This window comes from Lithobates pipiens, unplaced genomic scaffold (genome assembly GCF_037356315.1).
Source record: "Lithobates pipiens isolate NorthernLeopardFrog02 unplaced genomic scaffold, aLitPip1_a1.2 Scaffold_18, whole genome shotgun sequence".
Taxonomy (NCBI): Eukaryota; Metazoa; Chordata; class Amphibia; order Anura; family Ranidae; genus Lithobates; species Lithobates pipiens.
In genome coordinates this window covers 195518909-195537805 of record NW_027507758.1, presented here as the reverse complement: position 1 = coordinate 195537805, position 18897 = coordinate 195518909, and the positions used below count along the sequence as shown (strand labels likewise).

Here is an 18897-nt window from a genome sequence, read left to right as displayed (position 1 = left end):
ACTCCAATCTTCCCGCCGGACTCGCATTTCGGCGGACAATCCAGCCGTACTTTTGAAATGAGCGGACTTTTCCCGCCCGGAGAAAAGTCCGCTCATTTCGAGCGGGTCTCCAGGTAGGCGGGGCCCGCGAAGGAGACGTTGTGGGCCCCGCCGCCTGGTATGGACTTAAAGGGGAACCCCAACGCCGAAAAAAATCGGCGTGGGGGTCCCCTCAAGTCCACAACAGACCCTTGTCCGAGCACGCTACCCGGCCGGCCAGGAAAGGGGGGCAAGCGAGCGCCCCTCCTGAGCTGTACCAGGCTGCGTGCCCTCAACATGGGGGGTGCCTTGGGGAAGGGGGGGCCGCGCCGCCCCCCCACCCCGAAGCACCTTGTCCCCATGTTGATGAGGACAAGGGCCTCTTCCCGACAACCCTGGCCGTTGGTTGTCGGGGTCTGCGGGCGGGGGGCTTATCGGAATCCGGGAGCCCCCTTTAATAAGGGGGCCCCCGGATACCGGCCCCCCACCCTATGTGAATGAGTATGGGGTACAATGTACCCCTACCCATTCACCTGTAAAATAAAAGTACAAAAAAAACACAACACACGAGATAAAATACTTTATTGCACAGCTCCGGGGGTCTTCCGTCTTCGGGGGTCTTCTCGCCGGACTCCTCCGCTATCTTCTTGTAGCTCTTTTGCTAGCGGAGGAGTCCGGCTTTCTTCCTCGCCGCCGGCCTCTTCTTCCGACTTCGGGGGTCTTGTCCCCCTCTTCGGTTCTTCTGCCGGGCCACCGCCCCTTCTTATAGCTATTTTACAGGCGGTGGCCCGGTCTTCTGTCGCCGCCGCCTTCCGTTCTTCTTCTTCTTCTTCTTCTTCTCCAGGAGATGTTGACTCGACGATCTCTCCGGCCGCAATGCCAGGGACGCGCTGCGCTGCCACTTATATAGGGACAAGGGGCGGTGTCACATGGGTTTATGTCACATGGGTTGGTGTCACATGGTGACCCCGCCCCCTTACGATGTCACAGTCCCGGAGGATGCTGGGACTGTCGCCATGTGACATCAACCCATGTGACCAACCCATGTGACATAAACCCATGTGACACCGCCCCTTGTCCCTATATAAGTGGCAGCGCAGCGCGTCCCTGGCATTGCGGCCGGAGAGATCGTCGAGTCAACATCTCCTGGAGAAGAAGAAGAAGAAGAACGGAAGGCGGCGGCGGCGGCGGTGACAGAAGACCGGGCCACCGCCTGTAAAAGAGCTATAAGAAAGGGCGGTGGCCCGGCAGAAGAACCGAAGAGGGGGACAAGACCCCCGAAGTCGGAAGAAGAGGCCGGCGGTGAGGAAGAAAGCCGGACTCCTCCGCTAGCAAAAGAGCTACAAGAAGATAGCGGAGGAGTCCGGCGAGAAGACCCCCGAAGACGGAAGACCCCCGGAGCTGTGCAATAAAGTATTTTATCTCGTGTGTTGTGTTTTTTTTGTACTTTTATTTTACAGGTGAATGGGTAGGGGTACATTGTACCCCATACTCATTCACATAGGGTGGGGGGCCGGTATCCGAGGGCCCCCTTATTAAAGGGGGCTCCCGGATTCCGATAAGCCCCCCGCCCGCAGACCCCGACAACCAACGGCCAGGGTTGTCGGGAAGAGGCCCTTGTCCTCATCAACATGGGGACAAGGTGCTTCGGGTGGGGGGGTCACGCGGCCCCCCTTTCCTGGCCGGCCAGGTAGCGTGCTCGGACAAGGGTCTGTTGTGGACTTGGGGGGGGACCCCCACGCCTATTTTTTTCGGCGTTGGGGTTCCCCTTTAAGTCCATACCAGGCGGCGGGGCCAGCGACGTCTCCTTCGCGGGCCCCGCCTACCTGGAGACGCGCTCGAAATGAGCGGACTTTCCTCCGCGTGTGTGGGCGAGTCCGTTCATTTCAAAAGTAGGGTGGATAGTACGGCGGACTTAGTATGCCGTATTAGTCCGCTCAAAAAGTTCCGTGTGTGGGCAAGTAGCCCGTTCGGAAAGTCCGACGGACAGTCTGGCGGGAAGTCCGCCAGACTAAGTACGTCGGACATACCGCTACGTGTGTACGCGGCTTTACAAGAAGTTTGGTTGCCGAACCCAAACCCCACTGAAAACAATAGAAGCCAAATTAAAAATGCCCATTTTCTAGGTAAATAGGCAAAGGGTGGTCAGAAAATAGCATGGGGGTTGGCACTGCTCTGGGGAACATATACCAATGAAAACAATTAAAATAATTCCATTTGCCAGGAGCAGTGATTTTTTTTCTTTTTCTTTTTTTAAAGGTTTACAGTGAAACATTTAAAAATCTCCAATACCTTGAAATAACATGCTTCGGGGTGTTCTGTGAAGGGGTGCATCCCTGTGGTGTACAGAAAGTGCTACAGCTAAATTAAATGATATCTTTTACTACTTTGTGCCAGTTTTCCTTTGATAATAATAAAAAAGTCAGATATCCATTATTATTTACAGCCAAATGGAAGCCTATTTTGTCCTGGAAAAAAAACAGGTATAATTCACCTGGATACACTAAGCCCTGGTTCACACTCTGAATTGCCTCTAAATCACATAGGAATAACACTGTGCAATTCACATGCGATTCAGTGCGTTGCCATTTGAGCCCATTAATTTTAAATGGGTTCAAATGGCACAGCATTGCACCAAAGTAGTGCATGCACCAATTTTAGAATTGCACTGCAACCGGAAAACATGGTCGTTTTGTACCATGTGATCCAGTGCAGGCATACGCAATTTGTTTATGACCTGCATTTTAGGTGTCATTAACATTGTGCTGACACCTGTTGCAGAACGCAAAAAATGCACATGGATCAAGATTTTCAGGCACCCTCCTCCTTCTAGTGTGAGCAGGGGCTAAGTAGTTTTCATGATATATACAATTTTACTAAACATGTCAAAGCTGCAAAACTGTGTTAAGGCATAAGGGTCTGTTTTACCTTCCATCATGAAGGGGTTAAATAATGGACTTGTCAAAAGTGCGTCCTTTGTGTCAAGATGTCCTTCCCATGTTGAGTGCAAGTGGCCTGGTACGGTTCCAAGTTGCGCACACTCACTACTCTCCCCTTTCCTTGCCAGCCAGGTTGCATGCTTGGATAAGGTAATAGAGTGGATTTTTTATTTTATTTTATTTTTTGTCTGCTTTCTTTCTTGTTTTTTGTGTGGGATTTCTCATCAATGATAAGGGTCTGGTATGCATTTTTAGGGGGAACCTCATGACATTTTTCTTTTTTATATTGTGTGTGGTCTCCCAAAAACCTCTATATCAAATTCATTTAGAAAAAAGGTCTAGAAATTTCCAGAACACTTTGTTTACAAACAGAACGAAGCAGATGCAAGATGTAATTTAGGCTCGGTTCACACTTGTGCGATGCGGGAACCCTGCAAATCCACTGCTGGTTCCGGCATTGCACCTGACTCGCGAACTGCGGGGATTGTCAATACATTGTCAATGACACCCCCATTTCAGCTCACATATCGCACTGCGAACTGACAGTTCGGATATGAATCGGATTGCATAAGTGTGAACACTCATGTGAACCGATTCTGGTGCGGACCAAAAAAAGGGTCATGTGCGAGTTTAGTCCAAATGCGATGCAAATACTATCTGTATGGCTGAAATTGCATTGCATGTGATTTTCACTGCAGTGCGGATCTCGAACCACGCAGCAATGTGAGCAGGCCCTTAGTGGCAATTCAAGCATTTTTTTTTTCTTTTGTAAATGTCACTTTTTCTGTAGTAAATTGTACACATCATACATGGTATGCTATTTAAAGAAATTGTACATTTGTATTGTTCCCTCTTTAAGCCTTATTAAAATAGCTGCTACCTGATAATTAAAACTATTATTAAATATAGTATTATTAATATTATTAGAATATTAGATATTATTATATTAGATATTATTAAAAACATTTTTCATTGGTACCCCCCAGGTTAGTTCCCAGCTCTCTGTGCCCTTTTGCTTGATTTAGGGAGACCCTGTGCCTTTTTGTACAGCAAAAAAGAATACCAATAGGAAAATGTTATTTACTGGCAAATGGTATTTTATTTATTTTTAAATGTCACTTTTGCTGAAGTAAATCCTACAGATGTGCCACTTCACAGACATGTTTAGGGAACCCCTACACATGTTATGTAAAGCTGTTTTAAACCCAGAAGCAAACATTTATTGTAATGCAGGTTAGCAATTCTTAGATGTGATGGCTGCATTGGTTTTCTTTTTTAGGCTTTTTTCCTTTATTTTCACTTAGCAATCCTGTCAGTCTGTTGTTTTTCAAAAGAACAAGCTGTCCTGCAGATGTAGCAGTTACAGGGAAGAGACAAACTATTTACTGCTGACAGGGATGATTACAACCATCAACTTTAACTTTCTCTCAGGTCTATCACATAATTGGCACAGCTAATGAAAGTAAAGTGCCCTATTCTATGGTAAAGGGGGAATGACCCACAATGAAAACCATAATTTTACAACATGTAAGAAACTTATTTTTTTTTTAAACAGGACCAATGCTTATATTATTGCACAAATGTTGACTACTACAAGACAAGTTTAACTCAAGTCATGCTCAGATCAAGTCTGATTCTTGAAAGAAAAAACTAATGTACAGGCTGTGACCACCCTATGGTTTCCTAGCAGTTAAATATTATTAACATTAGTGTATAGTTTTTTAAACACAGACCATGATGTGTAAACAGTTGCATAAAACTGTTACCTAATTCTTCACAGGCTTGCTTTCCATCGTCTTCCAAATAGTTATCAGAGAGGTCAAGTACTTCCAAGTTTCTAGTATTTTTCACATTATGTGCTATTGGAAATATAATTAAAAAGGGGGTTAGTAAAATATATATTTTTTTAATATTCTTTATTTAAGGAAAGACAGAGACATACAGTCATAGACACAGAGCCGACTATCTAAGTATCTCTGCTGAGAGTTCAAGCCAACAATGTGTTCTTCAACCAATAATCAAAGAAGATCAATCGTATACATGTGGAGATGCGAAAAGTATTAGACAACTGTGGGATAGGAGTCTCACAGGAAGGGCTCAAGTCCTGCAGGAACGCATGGGAACGGAGTTCCTGTACTTTTTTCACAACAGGAACTCAGTTCCCATTAGCAGCTGCGTCCTGCAAGACTTTGAAGTATGCAAGCTGTGTGGCAGGTGCTACACCAGCAGCCGCCGACACAGCTTGCAATAGTAAGTGCCGCACACCAGGGGTGGACTGACCATTCGGGCATTGTCAGTAGGGGGCCCCATGAGAGCTTCCTCTTCGATCTACCTGTCAATCACAGCTAGCTGATGGGTAGATCAGGTGCCTGCTGCTAAGAGATTGTACTTAGTCAGACCTCTCGTGATGATCCTCCCCGCCGCCCCTCCTGATTTTCTGTCTCCTCACCCTCCCCCCCCCCCCAGTCTCCTGCATTCTTGCTCTGTGTGTCCCGCTGAATCCCCCCCTCCTCTATCTTCAGTGCCATATGATGAGAGAACCCAGAGGAGGAGCACAGCTATTCTGCTCACAGGACATGCAGGCGGAGGTGAGCTGAGGGAGGAACATCAGTTTGGGGTGGTAAGCTGAGCACAATACCTGGCAAAGTTTAATGCCAGGAAGGAAGTTTATGTGGAAATATGTGAAGAGCTGGAATAGCAGCGAGTGTGTGTTGGAGCCCTGCAGAGTTTGCAGCCCCCCCAAGCTAACATACATCTCCTAAGCAGGAACACATCACTGTGTCCCTAAGCATTCTGTCCAGATAATGTGCAGTTCATTTATGACCTTTCCATTTAACCCGTTTAATGAAAACTTACCACATAAACACTCTATATACAAAATAACATTCCCCCAATAAAGATCAGAACATGATGTTCACATTTGCATGGAAGCACAATTGAATGAATGCTGATTATTCAGAGAATTGCTGTATTTATGTTTATTGAGGATTGTTTTTGTTTTGTTTATGTACTATCAGCTAAGCTTCATACAAACAATATGAAAATGAAAAATACCACTTTTGAAGTGTTCGTGCATATGAGCGTATCAGCCTTTAATTAACATGTAACAATAGTAACAAATCAATTCTTTTAAAACAGAAAAATATGTATTGATGTAGCTGATCTTTGGAGGCAGTACACCCAAAACTGGTTAATTTTATCTGCGCAACACACCAGCTCTGAGACAATGACCAAACTATCCGCAGAGACCACTGTGTTCCCAGTTAATCCATTGTTAAGGGGCGAACCTAGGCCATTATTTTACAGTTTTGTGCATGTTGTAATGGGCCAAGAAATCCACATCATAATCCAGTCCTGGTGGACAAGACATGGAGATATTCTCCATGTAATTTAACCACTTGACCTCTGGAACCTTTTACCCCCTTCATGACCAGGTCATTTTTTGCTATACAGCACTGTGCTACTCTAACTAGCAATTGCTCATGCAACAATGTATGCAAATTAAATTTATATAATTTTTGTCACACAAATAGAGCTTTCTTTTGGTGGTATTTAATCACCACTGGGTTTTTCATTTTTTTGCTATATGTGAAAAGACCAACATGTTGAAAAAAAACATTTGCTACTTTCTGTTATAAAACATATCCAATCAAATTAAATTTCTTCATACATTTAGACCAAAATGTATTCTGCTATGTGTTTTATGGTAAATTCAAAATCCCAATAAGTGTATTTGTGGTTTGTGTGAAAGTTATAGCGTCTACAAACTATGGTAGTATATACAAAAATTGATCAATTCTTATGTACCGGTGGCTTACCTCATTTCTTGATGCCCTAAAATGCCAGGACAATACAAATACCCCCAATCCCTTTTTAAAAACACAGGTTTTTAATAAGACAGTTATTTAACCACTTCCCACCTGGCCACTGCACATAAACGGCCGGGTGGGCTCTCTCTCCTTCTGAGTGGACATTCAGGTACGTCCCTCAGAAGGAGGCGGATCACGCACATGCCCGCGCAGAGGCGCGATCCCGATGCGCTCATGTCATCCGGACACGGCGCATCTCTGATCGGCAGGAGGGCTCTGTGATTAGCCCTCCTGATCACATGATGGCCGTGTCCAATCACAGCCATCATGTGATGTAAACAGAGAGCCGGTTGCTAGGCGATCGGCTCTCCTCTCCTCACACAGAAGTTGTCAGAGAGGAGAGGAGAGCAGATCGCTGCAGCCGGCTGGTGATTAGTGAGTATGAGCTGTTTTTTACAGCTTTTTACACACTGATCACCAGTGTAAAACACACATGTAAAACATGTACACAATGTAAAACACACATGTTCCCACATAGTAAAAACACCTGTCCCCCACAGATTTAACAGTAAAATCACATGTCCCAATGATTATCTGCACACATATGTCCATGATAACACAAACCAATTATTATACACTTAGCAGGATTTTTTTTACCAAATACATGTAGCAGAATACATTTTGGCTTACATTTATGACAAAATTTGATTTTATTGGATTTCTTTTAAAATAGAAAGAAGAAAATATTGTTTTTTTTTCCAAATTTCCACTCTTATATCGCAAAAAAAGCGGAGTCGTGAATAAATACCACCAAAAGAAAGCTCTATTTGAGTGAGTACAGCGTAGCATGACTGCACAATCGTCATTGAAAGTGTGACAGCGCTGAAAGCTGAAAATTGCCTGCCGCAGCTGTGGAGTTTAGAAAACAACCCGAACAGTGTTTTCACTCCACCACCTTGAGTCTGTGACCATGTTTAATAAACATTCCTCTAATGTAGTTCTTATGTGTGGACCATATAGAAAGAGGTTTGGGGACAGAATCTTTGTTACTCTCAAAAAAGAGGTCTAGCTCTCGCAGAATATCTGCTTTAATCTCAGGGTCCTGTATGAGGGATTCATTTAATCGGCAAGTAGCTTATCTAGGTGTCGGGTATTGTGTGGCTATTTCCAGTGAGATCGGAGCGTGGTCCAATATGGCCAATCTGGGCATTAGAGACTATTGAGATCGTGGTGTGGGAAACCAGAAAAAGATCTATCCTAGAGTAGGAACCATGAAGCGAGGAGAAAAATGTATACCGTATATACTCGAGTATAAGCCGAGATTTTCAGCCTCTTTTTTGAGGCTGAAAGTGCCCCCTCGGCTTATACTCGAGTCACCGCTGTCTGACTGCTCGATCAGCGTATCGAGCAGACAGACGGCGGACATTAAAATTCAAAAGCCGCGCCTCCTTCTCCGCCTCCGCCTGTGATAGGCGGAACACTGAATTTCCCAGCAGTCAGTGTTCCGCCTATCACGGACATCCGCTCATCCTGGTACTACGGACGAGGATGAGACGATGTCCGTGATAGGCGGAACACAAGCTGCTGGGAAATTGAGTGTTCCGCCTATCACAGGCGGAGGCGGAGGCGCGGCTTTTGAATTGTAGAATGGCCGCCGAGAAGAGCGGCGATCCTGGAGCGGCGATCCATCGGCACGACACGGGACGGAGGAGGCACGGGACGGAGGAGGCACGGGACGGAGGAGGCACGGGACGGAGGAGGCTCGGGACGGAGGAGGCTCGGGACGACGGCGGCTCGGGACGGAGGCTCGGGACACAGGTAGGCTGGACACACATACAAGGCTGCACGGACACACACACAGGGATGGATGGATGGATGGATGGACACACACACACACACACACACACACACACACACACACACACACACAGGGATGGATGGATGGATACACACACACACACACACACACACACACACAGGGATGGATGGATGGATGGATGGATACACACACACACACACACACACACACAGGGATGGATGGATGGATGGATACACACACAGGGATGGATGGACGGACACACACACAGGGATGGATGGACACACACACAGGGATGGATGGACGGACACACACACAGGGATGGACGGACACACAGGGATGGACAGCCATGTCTCACCCTCGGCTTATACACGAGTCAATAAGTTTTCCAGTTTTTTGGGGGTAAATTGGGGGCCTCGGCTTATATTCGGGTCGGCCTATACTCGAGTATATACGGTAGTCTCTCTCCTGTGGGTGAAGGATACGCCAAATGTCAACTAGCTGGTGGGAATGAAACAGCTCTCTGACTTGTGTTCAGGTTCAATGGGATAGGGCAGAGGAGCCCGTCGATTAATCTTTGCGGGGATAAATGCTGAGGTTGAGGCCTCCCCCTAGCACAAGAGTACCCTTGGCAAAAAAAGCCAAGGAGGACAGGCATGTTTCAAGCACTGGAAGCAGATCTACATTTGGCAGAAACAGGTTAGCCAGGGTGAACGTCTGCCACTGGAGTTTACCTTTTACAAAGAGGTATCTACTCTCTTGAGTAGTATGGAGGTCTAAGAGCTGCCAGGGTACAGTTTTGGCCAGGAGGATACACGCGCCTTTTGATTTAGTTGAGGGCGACATGCTATGATATGCTGCTGGGAAATGTTTATTGTATAGTTTTGGAATTCTATCAGCTCGGAAATGAGTTTCTTGTAGGAACACAACTTGAGGTCTTTGCCCCCATAGTTCAGCAAGACAAATTTTCAGGAGCATTTAGGCCCTTCACCTTCTAGGACATGAGTTTCAAAGCCATTTTTAGGGAACTGGGGTCCGGCCGTCAGTCTCCACCAAAACTTGGAACAATAGGTAGTGCGGGGCGGGGGGGGGGGGATTAGGCTAAGGGGTAGGTTAAGGAAGAGTAGAGGGCAAAGAAGGGCTCTTAAAGAGGACAAGGAAAATCTAGGAATAAAAATGTGGGAGAAAAGGTGTGGATGAAATAGGCAAGATTTATATCTCGGAGGACTACTGCCAAATAGGGCCTATGTCGGATTCTCACGTACCTGACTGATGAGCCCAATGAGTGCAGAGGAAGGCCTCCCTTATGTTTCTGACTTGTGGCCCCTGGTAGAGCAGACAGGAGGCATGGGAGTACAGAGTGGTATGAGAGCCTGGAAGGTCAGTTGCTGGAAGAGTGGCCCCCGGGGTCCCAAATGCTGTAAAGGTGATCACCGGGTGGAAGGAGGATCCGAACACCAGACAAGCTGGAGGCTGGAGGACCCGATATCCACACCCAGAAGTTGAGCCAAACAGTCAGACAGATGATGCTGGAGCAGGAGCTAGGTAGACAGGTCAGGTTACAGGCTGGGTCAACAACTGGCAGGCAGCAAGGCAGGGTGCCCAACACTATGTCTTCTACCGGGACTTTCCTGACATTGCCCCTCCTAAAGGGCAGCCTCCAGATGCCCAATTGTGCAAACTTTACAGCATCCTTCTCTTCTCTTAAAGGATTGCATTAGTTCTTTAGCATGAATATTGCTTTCAGACTCCCAGAAATTATCTTCCAGCCCATACCTTCCATTTTATCAGATCCTGAATCTGGTTGTACCTCCTTCTTGTCACAGATCAGCTGCAGAGCTGTGTCTTACCTTTACTGCTGTAGATCAGATGGCACCTGTTGTTCCACTAGCTTGAGTTCAGCTCTGCTGCACTCTGCAGCTATGGGTGTCGCCGGCCTTACCTGTTGCTTAATTATGTCATTCCTTCCTGCTACTTCCTGTCCAGCCCCCCATGTGGTTCTCTATTTAAATTCCTTCCAGACCAGCTTCTGGTTGTGGGAGCAATGCTTGTTTCTGAGTTCCCTTCGTCTAACCTGCTTTAACCTGACCTCTCGTGAATTTATCTCTTGTGTACCGACTCGGCTAGTACTGATTACGTTGTCTGCTGCCCGCCCTGACTATCTGGCTCTCCTTTGCTTCATCCATCCATCCTTCCTTGTCTGGCAGTGTCTTCTGGTACTCCCCTAGCGAGCAGGGTGAACTCGGGGGTCGTGACCTGGGGTCAGCACGCAGTTAAGCCCAAACCCTCGTGAGGGGGTCCCTGACAGAATAGACTCTCATGTCACCTTATCACCTGTGGGCTCACTGTAGTAGTACCATGACACTTCTACAATCCAAGATTGTCTCCACCTTGAATTGTTCCTCTCCATTGACTATTACAGGCTCTGGTGGACCAGTACTTCATTCTGGAAGGGATTCGGAACAGCACGTTTTAACAGAGTCACAGGGAAAATGGGGTGAACTTTAAGTGTATCTGGCAATTCTAGATCAAAAGCTACATCATTAATCTTACTCTTTACAGGGGAGGGCCCCACAAACATAGGACCCAATTTTCTTGAGGGGCAAGCCATTTTTTAAGTTTACAGTAGATAACCATACCTGGTTAATGTAAGGTAGGTACTCCTGCGCTAAAAGGAATTTATGATATATTCAAAGAGTGGGTGCTGCATACACCGCATGGACCAAACTCGTGTCCAAATTTGTGTAAATTGTGAAGAAAGGGGGGGTGGTGTTGCGCTCCTTATAATGTATTATAATGTACCACAATATTGCCAAAATATCAATTATATACCCGACTGTTCTTTATCACAATTATCGGTAAGGTGCATAAGTGCAAAATCAATAAATAAACTAAATTACTTGGCAAATATGTTAAAAGAGCATAGTAGTTTTTCACTTGTGCAAAAACAGTAAAAAACAAAATAAACAATATCTAAGTGATATAAATATTATCAACGTAAACAGTGTAGCTATAGGTGGTTATATCGCTGTGCAATATATATATAGAACATAGGTGAATGGTTCATACAGTGACTGGTATATAAACGAATAAAGCAAAACAAAATATAGTTAAAATTATATAAATGGCGTATACAAAAACTATTTTAAATCATCTAACTAAACAAATGTTCAGTGCGGTATTGGACTTTTGATCCTTAGTCCAATGTGCAATATTAGTGCAAACGTGCAAAGTGTTTCACTGGAACACTGTGTACTGTCTTGGCATTAAAGTGGCACTGTGCCTTTAAGTGCAAAAATTAGGATCAATCTTCAGTGTCACTGACACCCGTTTTAAAAGTAAATGATTACCTTACTGCTGTAAGGTAAACAGCATGTAGCAGAATAATTAAAGGAGGAGGGGGGGTCTCTTCAACTCGATCCTTTCCTAGGCATTCGTTCACTTTTAAGTGGAGCCAGGAGAATGGGGGGGGGGGGGAGAGGTATGGATGATCCTTTTCTTCCTCTCTTTCCACTGGGTGCTTCAGATCTGGGATCAGTTGAAGTCACGTGTGTGACGTAACGCGTAGGACCCGAGGCTAATCAGATACCGGAACAGACGCTCAGACATTGAGACACAAGCTCGGCGTTCGTTTTTACAACGCCATCATAACCCCACAAAATGTGAGTGTTTTTTTTATATATGCAAATAAAAGTTTTATTTCCATTCAAAAATACTACACTATGGTGGGCCTCTTTTATCTCTTTTAAACGTACATTGAGAACCCTATGATCTGAAGCACCCAGTGGAAAGAGAGGAAGAAAAGGATCATCCATACCTCTCCCCCCCCCCCATTCTCCTGGCTCCACTTAAAAGTGAACGAATGCCTAGGAAAGGATCGAGGAGGGACCCCCCCCCCCTCCTCCTTTAATTATTCTGCTACATGCTGTTTACCTTACAGCAGTAAGGTAATCATTTACTTTTAAAACGGGTGTCAGTGACACTGAAGATTGATCCTAATTTTTGCACTTAAAGGCACAGTGTCACTTTAATGCCAAGACAGTTATACACAGTGTTCCAGTGAAACACTTTGCACGTTTGCACTAATATTGCACATTGGACTAAGGATCAAAAGTCCAATACCGCACTGAACATTTGTTTAGTTAGATGATTTAAAATAGTTTTTGTATACGCCATTTATATATTTTTAACTATATTTTGTTTTGCTTTATTCGTTTATATACCAGTCACTGTATGAACCATTCACCTATGTTCTATATATATTGCACAGCGATATAACCACCTATAGCTACACTGTTTACGTTGATAATATTTATATCACTTAGATATTGTTTATTTTGTTTTTTACTGTTTTTGCACAAGTGAAAAACTACTATGCTCTTTTAACATATTTGCCAAGTAATTTAGTTTATTTATTGATTTTGCACTTATGCACCTTACCGATAATTGTGATAAAGAACAGTCGGGTATATAATTGATATTTTGGCAATATTGTGGTAACACATCACAAGAAAAATACATTATAAGGAGCGCAACACCACCCCCCCTTTCTTCACAACGATACCTGGTTGCTGGGTTACAGAATAAGTTCTCCTAGTTTCTTCCTATAAAAAATCTTTTTATTGTGCTCCTGTGTTTTGGTCATGGTTTCTTGAAACAGTTTGTTGTTTTTGATGAAGAAATCTATAGTTTCGGAGACCGCAGGAATTGAACATTCAGGTATGGTGCTAGGCAGGAAGGATGGGTGGAAGCTGTAATTGGGGAAGAATGGGGTTTGTTTGATGGCAGAATGGGAAGAGTTATTGTAAGCAAACTCAGTGATAGGGAGTAACGAGACCCAGTCGTCTTGTGAGAAAGAGCAAAAGCAATGGAGGTACTGCTCCAGGGTCTGATTGGTTCCTTCAGTGAACCTGGAGGTGAACTGGGCACTCCGGTCGGACACGATGTTGGCTGGAACTCCGTGGAGCCTTACAATTTCTTTGATGAAGATCTTTGCAGTTTCCACAGCCGAGGGTATACTTTTCATAGGCAAAAAGTGGACCATTTTGGACAGCCTGTCCACCACCGTGAAGATGGTGGAGAAACCCTCTGCCAGTCCATTGAGATCATCTCCCAGGGTCTCTCTGGAATGGGCAATGGCTTCAGTAGACCCCAAGCTTTTACCTGGCTGTTCTTGCTTTCGGGAGCAGGTGCTACAAGATACCACATAACTCTTACAATCGCAGGCCACCAAAACGTGCGTTGCATCAGTTCACCCGTCTTCAGGGCACCAAAGTGTCCGGCTAGGTTATGGTCATGACAGTGCTACCCTTAAGTCCTTAGGTACTACAATTTTACCCTTGTGCCACAGTAGGCCATTCTGTATCCTTAAGCCAGTTTCAGGAGATAAAGCAGTCTCAGCAGAAGCCTGTTTGATTCGGGATAGGAGATTCTCTTGAAGTATGATAAAGTTTCCTGAGGGAGGGATGGTGTTTGGAAGCATGGACCTCTCAGGTTCGTTAAACACACGTGAAAGTGCATCTGGTTTTATATTTTTCAACCCTGGCCTGTATGTTATATGGAATAAGAATCTAGAGAAAAAAAGTGCCCACCTTGCCTGCCATGGTTTCAATCTCTTATCCGTTCTCAGGTATTCTAGGTTCTTATGTTCCGTAGACCAGAATGGGATGTTCAGCACCTTCAAGTAAGTAACGCCATTTTTATAATGCGGCCTTAATGGCAAAAGCTCACGGCTTCCCACATCATAATTTCTTTCCGTCGTTGATAATTTGCAGGGAGGAAAAAGCAACCGGATAGAGCTGAGACAGCACAGCTCCCACGGCAACTGCTGATGCGTCAACTTCGAGAACAAACGGCAAGGCAGAGTCAGGGTGCTTCAAGATGGATGCTGAATTGAACAGTTTTTTAAGGTTTGCAAAAGGAAGATTGTGCTTTGGGGGACTGTAGGAATCTGGTTCCATGTTTAGTTATTTCGGTAATGGGGGCGATAATAGCAGAGAACCCCTCATAAACATCCGATAGAAGTTGGTAAACCCAATGAAGTGTTGAACCCTCTTCTTGTCCGTGGGAGCTGGCCAATCCAAGATGGCAGTGACTTTCTGGGGGTCCATCTTCATACCTTCAACAGAGATGATCAGACCTAAAAACTGGACACATTAACGTTCAAATTCCCACTTCTCCGGTTTGGCGTACAGGCCATGCTGCCGGAGTCAGATTAGTACATTTCGGACATGTCTACAGTGCCCATCTATTGTGCAGTAGAAGATCAGGATGTCATCCGGATATAAGATGATGTACGAGTACAGATAGTCATGAAAAATGTTGTTGACAAAGTGCTGGAAAGTGGCCGGTGTGGTGCATAATCCAAAAGGCATGACAAGATACTCAAAGTGCCTGAATCAGGTACAGAAGGCTGTTTTCCATTAGTCTCCTTCTTGAATACGAATTAGGCTGTAGGTCACCCATTCCCCCCCCCCCCCCCCCCCCCCCGAGGTCCAATTTAGTAAAAATAACTGTTGTTCCCAGTCTTTGAAACAGTTTGGGCACAAGAGGCAGAGGGTAGCGGCTTTTGACAGGGATTTTATTCAATTCTCATTAGTCTATGTAGGGGTTTAGTGAGTGGTCTTTCTTTTCAACAAAGAAAATACCTGTGCCTGTGAGGTAGCTTGGCAAATAAACCCCTTTTTTAGGTTGTCATCAATATAATCCTTTAGCGTGCCCAACTTCAGCTTGGTTAAGGGAAAAATCCTTCCGAAGGGAACCTCAACTCATAGTAACAGTTCAATAGGGCAGTCGTAGGGTCTATGAGGAGGAAGGGTTTCTGCCTCCTTTTTACTGAACAGGTCCAGAAAATCGTTATAGGTCACTGGGATTCACTTCCGTACTTGTCGAGTAATTGCGAGAGGTTAACTGAGGCCTTTTGCAGACAATGTTGCTGGTACTAACTTGAAGGAAATTTGACCTCTCCAGTGGCCCAGTTGATGCAGAGGTTATGGGCCTGCAGCCAGGGCATACTCAAGATGATGGGGAATAAAGGTGATGAAATAGCATCCAGGCATAAGTTCTTGATGATGAGAGGCTATGGTGGCCAGCAAAGGGACAGTCTCCTGTGTGACCGGACCGGATTTAATGGTGGAGCCATCAGCAAGATGTATGGCTAGTCCCAGGGTCTTTGGTTGAAGTGTAATGAGGTGATTGGCTGCAAATGTAAAGTCTATGAAACAGCTGCAGGCCCTCAATTATAATGGATACCTGGATATACTTTCCTGGAAGCTGTAACATGATGGGAAGAGCAAGATGAGAGACTTGGTTAGGTAAAACAAGAACATGCTTTGAAGAGATAGAATGGCACTTGCGCATCTGCGTAGTGTATGTGGTGTGGCCTCAGCAGTGGCAGCCTACAGGGGGTCCTCATAAAGTTGTGACATAGCAGCAAAAAACGTGGTGAGGTTGTTTAATGATTCCGACTTTTGTTCCAGAAGGTGAGGGGCCCATGTTTGGCGTTCACCGGTCAACAGGGAAATAACGAAGCCCACATTAGTTGCCTCTAGAGAAAAGGTACAAGGTTGTAGAGCAAACCAGAGTTCACAAGCATTACAAAAAGTTCTGTATTTGTTACGTTCACCCGCAAACAGGGGAAGCGAGGGGACCCTTGGTTATGGTGGTAACATCACTACCGAAGGTGAAGATGAAAAACCAACTGAGGAAGCGTCTTGAGGGTTGGTAGGAGATGACAGGACCTGGAATTGTTCTTCCTGCTAAGTATATCCCTCTTGTAAATACTTTTTTTTTCACAAGAAATCTTGTAGATCCTTAATAGCATGTGTCAGACCTACCAGTTGTCGTCAAAGTTCCTCCATGGGGGGGTTCCTCGCCCGGGCTCAGACATGGCTGTCTGATACTGTCAGATTCTCGTCTACCTGACTGATGAGTCTGATAGTGTGGAGGAAGGCCTCCCTTATGTATCTGACTTGCGGCCCCTGGTAGAGCAGACAGGAGGCACAGGAGTACAGAGTGGTATGAAAGCCTTGTGAGTCAGTTGCTGGAAGGGCGGCTCCAGGGTCCCAGATGCTGTAGAGGTGACCACCGATTGGAAGGAGGATCCAAACAGCAGACAGGCTGGAGGCTGGAGCACCCGATATCCACATCCAGAAGTTGGTCCAAACTGTCAGTACACAGTTCAGGGATTGAGGATTGCAACAGGCAGACTGGTAAAGGCTCAGACAGATGATGCTGGAGCAGGAGCTAGGCAGACAGGTCAGGTTACAGGCCGGGTCAACAACTGGCAGGCAGCAAGCTGTCCAAGGAGAAGGCAGGTTCAAGGTCAGAGGCAAGCCGAAGTCAGGTGCAGGCGGAGAGCGGGGGAAGTCCAAAGGTCAAGCTGGGTCATTCACGAGATCAAACACAGAAGCAGATAAACAGGAGCAGGGGTCACAGGGAGCTGAAGATCAGATAGAACTAATCCTGCGTGCATCTCCTGTTTAAGTAGGCCGCCTGGCGCTGAGTGCCACGCGTGCATTGGCGCCCCAGGGTGGCCAATGCTATGTCTTCTACCAGGACTTTCCTGACAGCCTAGTGGGGCAAGAGGTAAGGCACTTCAGAGGTTGAACCCCCGGGTCGCGGGACACTCCAAAAGCGTCCCAAATAAGAGCAGCACTGAAATATTAACATTTTCTTGAGAATAATAGCTAATAGAAATTCAAAGAATACAAGGAGTGGTAACAAGGGTGGAATATTAAAACTTTAATGTTAGACAAAACCAGAATTCGTCAGATGGAGACTTTGGCTCTCGCTCTCCGAGAGCTGAAGCCCAACAAGAGTGGCTCCCTTGCCAGACGCCCCAGGAATGCCTGCTGTATACTTTTGTATGTATTAACCCAGGCAATTAAACCCCCTATAGGCCCCAGCATGGGGCATCCCTGGGGAGCAGTGTCCCCACTGCCAAATGATCCACGGCAACTCAGGGGTGAACCAAATCCAGGAGTGCATGTGCTGCTGCAACAGTCAATTGATCTCGCTACAACGGTGCCTTGGGAGAAACAAAAAGGGGGGAAGCCCCCGAGAATAGCTTGGGACCAGATGTAGCAGAACACACACCACCGAACAAACACTCATTACAGTATATTGTAAGGCATAAAAAAACGTTTAAATACTTAAACATATAGGAGAGAGAGGCACCCGGAGAGTCGTCGCCAAAGGGGCACCTGAATCACCTCATAACTACCTAAATATAATAGCTATGGTACGTGCTCCTGATAACTTCCTGAGTCCGACCACTGTATGGAGCAGTGAGCCACCGAACTCCTGTCCAGGACTGCAGAGAGATGTGAGGGATAATGAGCAGGGCAAACAAGGAGAGAGATCGCTGGATGCTGAGAACGGAGGCATGTCATTTCTGTGATCATACCTCACATCCTCTCCTTCAGCTGCAGGCAGACAGGGCTCCATCCTCATGGCAGAAGTTGGTGCCATCTTGGCTGTGTCTGTGGTGGATGTGGCCTGGCTGCATCGGTACCAGGAATCATTTCATGAGGGCAGCGGGATCCAGAGCTCTGCGGTACCACTTCCCTGTCTTTCTGGGCAATGTGGAGAGACAGTAATGTGAGGTAAATCTGTGTTGGTAAGCTGCTGAAGAGCTGCGGACCGGGAGTTCAGGGAAGACATGTCTTCACACTTCTATGACGAGACCACGCCTCCTTTTCTGGTGATGTACTTTGGCCTCTGCAACACCCCAGCTGTTTTTCCTATGAACTTCTTTATGTCTGCATAGTTTTTTTACCAGGGTGATATACTCGTTTTCTTTCTGGATCTTCCTACTTCCAAGCTCACTGCCTTGATGCCAATCTTTAATTGAGCGATCTTCAGACTCCATGGTATGCCCACTTCTAACAAGGAGCCTAATGTACCATAATGTGCCTAAACTTTAATAAATTGTCTTGACACTTTGCACAACCTGTTTTCAACTTCCCAAACCTATCCTAGAAGAGTCATGGATTTTGGTCTCCCACAAAGAAATTGAGGGTGTTAAGCTTGTTTTTTGGGGGGGAAGCTTAAAAATACATTTTTGTTGTGACATTAATCTTGTGTAGCCCCTACCACCTTTTGTGTAGTGGCCGTAGTGTGGGACAGCCAATGGTGGAATATGCGTGTGTGTGTGTGTCTCACAAGCCAATCACTAGGGGTTTCTTGGCCAGTGGTGCATGCTGGAGAAGTGCATATATACTTAGGAGAATTGCCACATGCACCCAGGCTTGTCCTAGAAATGGGAATGCTCAAGTGTGGGGAAGGTTTGACTAGACCTCAAGCCTAGAAGAGG

At 45.8% G+C, this 18897-nt stretch overlaps 1 protein-coding gene across 2 annotated transcripts in view; it reads right to left on the bottom strand.

Moving 5' to 3' along the window:
• Positions 1-18897, bottom strand: part of NLRC4 (NLR family CARD domain containing 4) — a 233064-nt gene that overhangs the window by 83411 nt on the left and 130756 nt on the right. For both annotated transcript variants that reach the window (XM_077486500.1, XM_077486501.1), the window contains one exon: positions 4724-4816. In XM_077486500.1, the coding sequence (XP_077342626.1) occupies positions 4724-4816 (93 nt within the window). The remainder of the gene's footprint in view (positions 1-4723; positions 4817-18897) is intronic.